General features: G+C 43.1%; 1 protein-coding gene across 3 annotated transcripts in view; it reads right to left on the bottom strand.

Annotated features, from left to right (window-relative positions):
- The window catches only part of vdrb (vitamin D receptor b), a 29,099-nt gene that overhangs the window by 5,209 nt on the left and 13,657 nt on the right, over positions 1–10,233 (bottom strand). For all 3 annotated transcript variants that reach the window (XM_080846324.1, XM_080846325.1, XM_080846326.1), the window contains exons 3-6: positions 9,457–9,601; positions 8,256–8,386; positions 6,644–6,828; positions 4,709–4,808 (exon numbers count right to left, since the gene is read on the bottom strand). In XM_080846324.1, the coding sequence (XP_080702450.1) occupies positions 4,709–4,808; positions 6,644–6,828; positions 8,256–8,386; positions 9,457–9,599 (559 nt within the window). In that variant the 5' untranslated portion in view covers positions 9,600–9,601. The remainder of the gene's footprint in view (positions 1–4,708; positions 4,809–6,643; positions 6,829–8,255; positions 8,387–9,456; positions 9,602–10,233) is intronic.

Genomic DNA, 10,233 nt, shown 5'->3' with positions numbered 1-10,233 from the left:
AAAAGGAGAGAAAGACTAGTATTTTACAAAAATCTCACCACTATGTGCAATATACACATAAAAACATCAGAGGAAAGAAAAACTGTCACAGAACCCATCAATGCAAATGCCTGGAGCACATTGGACAACGACAAAGTGCTAGCTGTTAAAACTAAACTAAACTAAAAATGAACGTTTTAACGTTATTGATGTTTAAGAATCAGAACATTCACAATAATCACACAAAATCAGCAAGAGGAGGAGAGTAGAAACAACTATCCTTCCCTCTCTCTCTCTCTTCCTTCACTTCCCTGAGTTTCCTCTTTGGTCTGTAGATTGCTACAATGGAGTAAAATGGAATTAGGGCTGAACGTTCTAGTAAACCACGAAAGGCATGCAGGCTTAGAAACACAACTATAACTGCACCCCTGTTGTTCTGCCTACGACTTTGGTCTGCTTAGGGTCCTTCTGACCTAATGGTTTGAAGAAATTCAACACATTTAATTGTCTTTTTGACATTTTACCAGTTTCCTCCTTTTTGTTGAGGTTCAAATCATCATAACATTAGATCACATGACATGCACAAAACTCCACACGTTGGGTGACCTAAGTGCCTGACGTCTCCCTCGTGCTCTTTTCTAATCTGATTTGAAATGCATCCAAAATAGGCAAACAAGCGATTTAGAGTAACTTCAATGGGATATAAAAGAATTACAGAAGTGATAACATTGAACATTACCAGGGGCATTGGCTGGACTGTCAACCATTAGGTGCTGAGCCCAGAATCTTCTCCTTCCAAAATCTTTGAGAAACATACTTCTAAATAGACCATTTCAATGCTTTTTTCTTGTATGCTAGGGCTACACATTGCCCAAAACATTTTTGCGAAAATTCGAGAAGGAAGGAAGGGCTTGGATTTGGTTTACAATGCATGCAAGTTCGAAGTACTGTTTCCACACGACTTTTCTTGTTGAGTCTTAATGGTTCTCATACGCGGTAAATGCATTTCAATACCCAAACTGATATTTTATTTTGATAGGCAGCTGAAGGAACGCCTTCCTTTAAAAGACCTATACATTGACCTACAGTAAAATATGTGTGACACACCAAAATTATTTAGATTAAACATTTTCTCTTCTGACATCACTTGAGAGTGAGCCAACTGTCTAAACTGAACATATGATATCAGCTTTGTAACTTATCCTAAAGTTTTGTTTTATGAAAGTTGTGATAGGTATCAGTGTATTACATGGTCATAATAATTGCCTCGGGTGTAGGACTACAAGATGCAAATGTATCATCATGTTCACTTAATTTAGAACTCCTACAGATATTAAACGCCTTGTTTTCCTGGCTCAGCTTGAGAGGTTACAAAATCGGCGAAAATACAGTTTCTTCCTCACCATGACTGATTCTGTGAGCTAGCATTTGGCATAGTAACCCTATCTATTGAAGAGAGGCCTGTCAGCCAATCGCACTTAAGCATTTCTAAGTATTTTCCTGTAAACCATCTCTGATTGGTGTTGCCTCTGTTCATTGAAGATACAAAATTACAACACTGCTGTTTACTTTCACTGACGTTCAGTGTAGTGACAAAACGCTGGAGTAGATAATTATTCAGGGCTATAGAAAAACGATGCCCCGACCAGGCGGCACCCCTGAATATATCACTACATTTATTTACAGACTTTGATAACCAAGGAGGTGCCGGATCCAGTAAAATAAGTTCCTATCCAAATATGGGAGGTCCCGGAGCAGTCCGACATGCTCCAGCACAAATGAAGCCCTTCCTACAGCTGCCGAACATTTCACTTATTTTAGGTACTTTTCAAACAGTCATTATATTTGTTAGTGTATTAATTGGAAGGAAAATTATTTAAGGTTTGTGGCAATGCTACCATTGAGTTGGTGTGATAACCTGGTGGGAAGATTGGATTCAAGATTCGAGACAAAGTTGATCTAATTTTTCTCGGCACTGGCAATAATGGCACAGACTTCAAAGGGTGAAAATGCAATCTTAGATTAATGCTAACAATTTCCTTGTCATCCGTTTTCATAAATAGAACAATATGTATCATTGTTTCCTAAGGAAAGGGTATTGGGCTGGATGTTCAAACAGAATGGAAGTGAAACCTAAGCTCAGTTGAAGGGAAAGTGTCTAAGATATCCAAGTGTTCTATTAATAATGACATTGTTGGTTTTAATTTAACTGTATTAAATTAAGAAAACAAAACAGTTGTAAGCATGATTAAATTGGGCTCAAACATCCCCTACTGTGTTGTGGCTGTTCAGCTGCCGTTGCTGTTTTTAGCACGTTGTTTTTTTAGGATACACTGTGTTTTGATGTCTCTTTATATGACCTGTAAACAAGGTCCCAGAGGGTAGTGCATGCTATAAAACACTGAGAACCACCTAAAAGATTATAATCAACAGTGATTCTGAACGTGTAACATTTTTATGTTTATGTATATACACTACTTGTTATTCACACAGCTCCTATCGCTATTTTTTTCTCCTCTCTTTTCAGACCACAAATGTGTTCGTCGGTACAAGAGACACTTTCCATTTAGTCTCTTGTGGAAACATTAAACAATAACGTTACCTTGGCGAGAGGGGTAGATGGTGGTTGGACCTGACTAAAGTCCTTTTTAAACAGAAATCTTGCTATATCTCTGTGAAGAAACACCCTTGTTATGCTGCGTGATGTAGCATTGCTTGTTTACCCTGAACCAAACAGTGTGTTTTTATACAGCATGCCGGTGTTCAGCTGCATCACACCCCTATCCCGCCATGTTGGCTCTCCCTTGTACACAGACACTGATTTGGCTCTGTGACTACATCTGCTGCCAGTTCAGAGGCAGAACAACAATGACCCCTCCTTCCATCTTCGAACGTTTTATACAGAACAGCGAGGCAAGATGAAGGTGCAACATTCCCGCCTTGAACAGGCTGTATAAAAAGCCTACAAAGGTCAGGAGGAAAACAATGATGGGACGTGACACGTTTCACAAAGGCGGGTCTTCAACAGACCATTATAAATCCCTTCCACCTCCTCAGGCCCTTTAGCACAGGGACACCAAACCACCCACCCGTCCTGACAACCTTGTCTCCGGGAGACGAGCGATTACAAACGCACTGGAGCTAATTCACATGTAAAGCCCATGTCAGTGGCAGCTCTGACGTGGACGGCCAGTCCACTGGAGGATGGTGCTAATCGTGAGCTGCCGGGAGGCGAAAAACAAGGTAAGCTGCACCCCACTTGCTAAGGGGAAAGGCATGGCCAGACGACGAAGCCGGCGCATTAGGGCCCAGCGGGGTCGCCAGTGCATACAGCCCCCTTGCTAATTGGGTCATGGGATTATCACAGGCCAGTGCTGCACTGCATGTGGGCTGGAAGCATGCACAGATGTATGTCTTCATACAGAGACAGTGCCTACATTTATGTATGTTCTAGGCTGCCATAGGACCCCTAGTGGGCGGTGCTGTGCTCACAAAGACACAGACACAGACACAGACACAGACACAGACACAGACACAGACACAGACACAGACACACACACACACACACACACACACAGAAGCATAGACAATTACAGACATAAAACACAACATACAGACGTACAAACACACACGGATGCGCCCGTCTGCGCACACGCACACGCACACACACTCACTGGCACACTCACACAGCTTTTCTGAGTATCTCTTGTTCACAGAGCACATCAAGTCCATTAGCATGATTAAGGGCCTGTTTGTACAGAGAATCCCTCAGGCTTCCGAGTGGTACACCATGTGAGCAAACTCATGCACACGCACACAAGATGAGACATATATGCTCTTTATATAAGCAGATTCAATGCGCCAGCATCATTTACTAACTGCTTACTAATAGAGAGTGATGTCATGCCGGGAAATAACAAACTGAGGCTTTAATGTATCGGCCAAGCAATGGCGAGGTTGATACGCCAAAGCCGAAGTTTGATATTTCCCGGCATGACCAAACGGTCAAGGTTAGTAAGTTGTTTATTAAATGGTATTTTTCCCTCCTTTCATTTTGAAAATGACAAGAAACGGTAATTGTTAATAGAAAACATGTTGTTTTGTTCAGCTCTCAAGTCTTCTCACGACACAATGTGTTTCAGGTGTTGCGTAGCAACCAATTACTTGCTAACTTCATGTTACAATGATCAATAGAAAACGGACAACACGACTCAGCTAAAATGGCTTTAATTTACAGTAAAGTAACAACAGTGATTCAAGTAATTCAAACTATAGTTTCTAGTCTTCATCATCACTTTCAGTAACACATTTTTGCTGCTTCTGAATTTCCTCATGGCTGTTGATGTCTATCAATATCGCTCATTTTGAAAATGTCATCAGAGGGCAATACGGATCCGTATCACCGGCAGGGAGGGCAATATGCAGCTGGCATGACTACCCATTAGCCAATCAGAACGCTCGTAATGTTGTTGACATATACTAATATGTTTTATTGACATATTATTTTATATTCCAACATGATATTATGTACTATTGTTTATCTCTTACTATCTTAGTATTTCAGAGATTCTCTGCATGTGTATGCATTTCAATACAACTGTATGAGTTCCTCTTTTTTGCAAATGTGTTTTTTTTTTGTCAAATTTAACACAGGAACTCATTGGGTTGTATACTATATATAGAGAAAGAGATATATAAATACATAAATGTGTATGTGTGCGTATCTTACCTGGAGAGTGGCTGAAAGAGTCTGAAGAGGCATCTGACAGTGAGTGGAGGGAAGCTGCTCGACTGGCACTACGTGTCACTGGCCCTTCTCTCACTGGAGGCTGTGCAAACACACACACACACACACACACACACACACACACACACACACACACACACACACACACACACACACACACACACACACACACACACACACACACACACACACACACACACACACACACACACACACACACACACACACACACACACACACAATCACTTTAATTACAATTACTGAACAGGTTTCAGCCTGTAGTGCTGTGAGTCAGAACAAGACTGGCTCTGAGTCAATGAGCCAGCTGGACAACAGGGGCTTGATGAGTTTGTATTAGTCCATCAATGGACTGAGCACACCAACACCCGCCCAAATAAGCAGAAATATTACGGTCCGTGGATTCGCAGTGCTCTAAACAATTAATGGGCAACTCCACCACTGGCCATTTTCCGAAGGCAGATGACAGCAGGCAGCCATCTCTGGGACTTTCACAAGTCAATATGTTCGTCAGATGTGTCAGTAGCCCTACCCTGCTATTGATCTTAGCATTCAAAAAAGGCCATGCATATGGTAATACAATGGTAGTGTTAGGTCACTTTTTAAAAACCTGGCCCCTGGTTGTGCAGATGCAAATACAGATGCATAATGTGTCAAATATCACTGTCTTCAAACATTTGCCTTCTTGCCCATGTAAGGGGAACTGAAATGGCTTCTGCTATAGGATGCATACGTCCTGAATGATTTAGCAGGTGCAGAGAATGCATTCATGAATCAGTACACATACTGGCTGGAAATCAAATCCATAACCTTTAGCATTTTGCTCACATTTGCAAGCCCTGACTGGCAAGTGCTAAAGGCTTCATGCATATTGACTAATGGCCAGGTGTAGGGCACACAAGTGTTCTTGGCACACATGATGGGACATCTCTTGCAAAAAATAAATGGTGGAAAAAAAGATTTTTAGTTGTGCTAAAAATGCATGAAAAAATGAGTCAGTGGTTTGGATTAGTCAGGAGACTGACACATAGTTCATTAGCCTTCCCACTTGCTAAGGTCATGGAACACAAATGCGATGTTAAGTCGCATTAAATGTAAAAACAAATCATTTTAGAAAATAACTTAAGAAAATAACTGGATTCAAACGAAAATTACAGTATGAATTCACTAGACAAAGACATATTGGTCTGCCAATATGGTATGATTGATGAAAAACTGTCATACACTACAGATAAAAATGTAGCTTAACCACATTTTACATGAAATGTACATTTTACAAATAAGCTTATTATTACTATATGTATACAAGGATACTTCATCATTGGCACAACATTAGATTATGGTTAGGATAGGTTTCAGGACTTGGTAGTATGGCGCACTTAAGCTCTTAATCAATTATTCATGTAAGTACACTGTACCTGAAGACACATAATATGAGGTCAGATCACTGGTGCTACTGTAATTACTTGACCTCCCATACACAAGTGTATTGGCACTAGTATAACAGCGATGGGCATCTTTCCATCCATCATGGAGCAAAGAAGGCCCATTTTAGTTTTTGTTGTAATGACCAGACAGCTGGCTTTTTGGCTTATTACTGGCTAGAGAGCAAAGAAATTCAGAATTTCATTTCAAATGATTCTATTAGCCATGTACTAAGCACTGGCTGCCAAGAACAACAGTTCTTCAGAAATGTCGCACCTCCAATAAAACTATATAACCTTCAGTTAAGAGGAGCTAAGGATAGATTTGTTGGCAAGCGAACCCATTTCCTGCAGCCTGTATAAAGTCGTAGACATGTGGGCGTGAAAATGTACAGTAGGTGACGTACGTCTGTGTGGGAGAGACGATGAAAGACAACCGAATTCGACAGAAATGACAAAAGTGAGAGAGTCTCACCCTGAAGCGGGCAAAGTCGTTGTAGGAGTCGTCATAGGTCTTGTGGTGTGCCTCCACCAGCGAGGAAATGAGGTTCTGCTGCTCATCAGTGAGGCGTGGGCGCTGGGCCTCGCGGAGCGCCTCCTCCTCCTTACGCCGCTGGATCAGGTCCTTCTTGCGCTGCACCTCCTCGTCTGTCAGGATGACTGCCATCAAAAGAGAGAGAGAGAGAGAGAGAGAGGCGCTTTAGACTGGGAAGAGTGTTTAGGGCACAACCACTGGATGGACTAGCAGAATAAATGTTAAGAGCATACACATCCACTGGGGTGGGGGGGAGACATGGACAATAGTATAACAGCAGAGCAGACCGACAGGACGCTGGAGTGAGAGTTCAACTGACAGTGACACAGACAGATGCAAAGATACAGTAAGTGAGAGACAGTGGGATAGGTAAAGGGCATAGCACGAGTGAGGTTAGAGCGGAAGATAAACATACACAAATAGAGGGGGAAATGAAACATTGTATGATGGGAAGAATGTTAAACGGGAACATTTCCCTGCCTGACATTTATTTCAAAGAGCTTTCCCAGCATTTTGTAACACAGTGCAGAGTATACCATTAAAATCTTTTACACCTGATAAAAACAATACACAACTTTGGAAAAACAAAAGCGAGTGTGTGTTGTTTTACAGCGTGTCTGCAACAAGGTTTGTGTGTGTGTGTGTGTGTGTGTGTTTGTGTGCAGGGGGGAGGTCAGACACTAACACCAATTCACAGGTTAGCGCTCCCGCCGAGATGTGAATGGAAAGACGATGGCAGAGGAGGGCTTACAGGTAGCTAACTAACATGCTGGAGACCTAACCACGGACAGCACACAGCCACACGGTTCCTGCCGTTGTCGTGGTGACGGCTGGGGGAATCAGTTCTTTTCACTTAGTTATTCTCCCCATTTTCTTGCACTGGATGCAAGAGTGAATCGAGAACTTCACTCTCACGCAGACACACAAAAAAAAAAAAACACAAAAGATTCCTTCAGTGTACACACACCCACGCACACACACATATGTATGCTGTCTCTCTCTCAAGACAATGTCAGGAATGTACACTGTTAAAATACACACCAAATACGTTTGCACACACAAAGGCAACAATATCCGGATTTAAAACAAAAAAAAGAGAAAGAAAAAGCACCTTGTGTTTGCCAGAGGTGAAAGCAAACAGAGGTGACTTATGTCTTGCCAAAGTTGGTTTCACAGGAACCACTGGTGTCTCCAGGCCAGAAGAAGTGAGTTTACTGCATAATATAGCCTTCTCTTTCCTTTAGGCAAAATCACACTGCAAAGTGCTTTAAGAAAAGCATGCAGCTTTGAGAAAAAGCCTTAGAGCGAGGAGTTGTCAACTAGCACCAGAATAATTAGATAATCATCCATACAAAAAAAATACTTTTGCTGGTCAAGGGGTTCTTAAGAGCTGTGCCTCTGCATTCTGAAGGACGTGAAAAACGAGAGTAGATGGACTGAGGCGGCGAGTAAACATAGTGAGCAAGACGGAGACAGAGAAAAGTAGGGGACGTAGAAAGAGAGAGAAAGACATTATAAACAAAGAAGAGAAAACAAAGTCAAGGACACATACACTCTTTCATCATGCCAATCTCCACGCAGCGCTTGAGGCGACAGGCTTGGCAGTGGCGCCTGTTATCCTTGGTGATGTTGCAGCTCCCATTGAAAGGACAGGTGAAAGTGGCCTTACGCTTCATGCTCCGCCTGCAGGAGGACAGGGGCAGAGAGATGGAGAGAGGAGCACAGAGGAAGGTAGGCATGAGGGTTGCACTTGAGAGAATGAGAAACAAAATGCCCATACCATATTCATGTATATCATAAATACAAACCTCATTGCTTTAATTTTGTGTTTGTCTGCGCAAACACCAACCACGCTCAACTTTACATTTTAGACCTCCATATTAGGTGAGAAGTAACATTTACCAATATTGAGACCAAATAAGGAACTGGAGAAATACTAAACAAACAATAACAAAAACATGGCAGGGTCAAGGGCGAGAACAGAGTTTGACCAAACGAACCTATTCACTAAATCACTGACTGCCACACACAGAGGACCTTCCTACACAACTCAACATCTTTAGTCAACAGTGCGTCAAGTGTTCTGCAACCTTGGTGGCTGGGTGGGGGCGCCAATCTAAGGACAGTGAGGATCGCAGTAGGGGGGCACAGGCGGATGGACGCGCAGTGACGGAGTGTGTGACTAAGAGGAAAGGTCATGCTGAGCATTAACGCACACACACCCTCAACCCCAATGACCTGCACTGAGCAAACAGCTCTATCTGTCAGCAAAGGGGCCTTTACAACACAATGGAGGTACAAAATGTGTGTTAGGTATGTGTGTGCATGTGTGTGAGTGTGCGTCTGTGTGTGTGTGTGTGTGTGTGTGTGTGTGTGTGTGTGTGTGTTTGTGTGGGGGTAGGTAGATGGGTGTGTACACCTCACAAAGCTTGTCAGTCCAAACAGGTCAAGGCAAGTGTGGGAGACTGTGTAACTATGCATGCATAACTATGTCTTGAGAGCATCCTGTGATGTGGTAAGTCTATGACTGACAGTCCCTGATGAGACAACAAAATTGTTTACTATTTAGTGTGGCTTATAGCCTATAGGAATTATGAATGAGAGTCAGCAAGAATGGGTATTTGTGTGTGTGTGTTTGAGTGAGTGTGTGTAGTGTGTGTGAGTGAGTGTGTGTAGTGTGTGCGTGTGCGTGTGCGTGTGCGTGTGCGTGTGCGTGTGCGTGTGCGTGTGTGTGTGTGTGGTTGTGTCTTCACCTGAAGAAGCCCTTGCATCCTTCACAGGTCATGGCATTGAAGTGGAATCCGGTGGCCTTGTCACCACACACCCCGCAGATCCGCGGTACATTCCTGTCAAACTCATCCGGAGCCTGCGTGGAGGTACTCACAGCCATCTCCATCACTGCAGAGGAACAGAGACAGATAGAGAGAAAGCAAGAGAGCGAGCGAGATTAAGCAAGAGCAAGATTAAGCAAGAGAGAGAGAGAGAGAGAGAGAGAGAGAGAGAGAGAGAGAGAGAGAGAGAAACACACAGAGAGGGAGAGAGAGCAAAAACAAGGGATAAGATCATTTGCAAGGGATTTGCAACTTGGCTCCATCAAGGCTTATAATCCCTGGCTAAAGAGTTGAGCCAGTGAGTGCACAGTCCTTTTGCCATTCTCTCGTCCCACTCTCCCTTAAACAACCTAATAACCTAGATTCCCTGCCCTCCATGGGACGGACTCTTGCGCTGAGCCATGCCATAGGGAGAGTACCTGGTGGCCTGCGTGTGAAGGTAACACAGGTATGAAGGTGCGGAATGTAACCCTCATGTATGAAAAGTGGAAAAACCCTTCCGTTCCCATGCCAATGAGAGATCTGGCTTTGATTGGGCTGCAGTGTGCTCTTGGAATATCACTTTTCACCAAAGTGGGCTGGTTTTAGGGGCGGGAGTAGTAAGAGTGTGTGTGTGTGTGTGTGTGTGTGTGTGTGTGTGTGTGTGTGTATGTGTGTGTGTGGTGTATGTATGTGTGTGTGTGTGTGTGGTGTGTGTGT

Source organism: Sprattus sprattus, assembly GCF_963457725.1.
Source record: "Sprattus sprattus genome assembly, chromosome: 10".
Lineage (NCBI taxonomy): Eukaryota > Metazoa > Chordata > Actinopteri > Clupeiformes > Clupeidae > Sprattus > Sprattus sprattus.
Note: the sequence above shows the minus strand (reverse complement) of the source record. Positions and strands in the feature narration are given on the sequence as shown.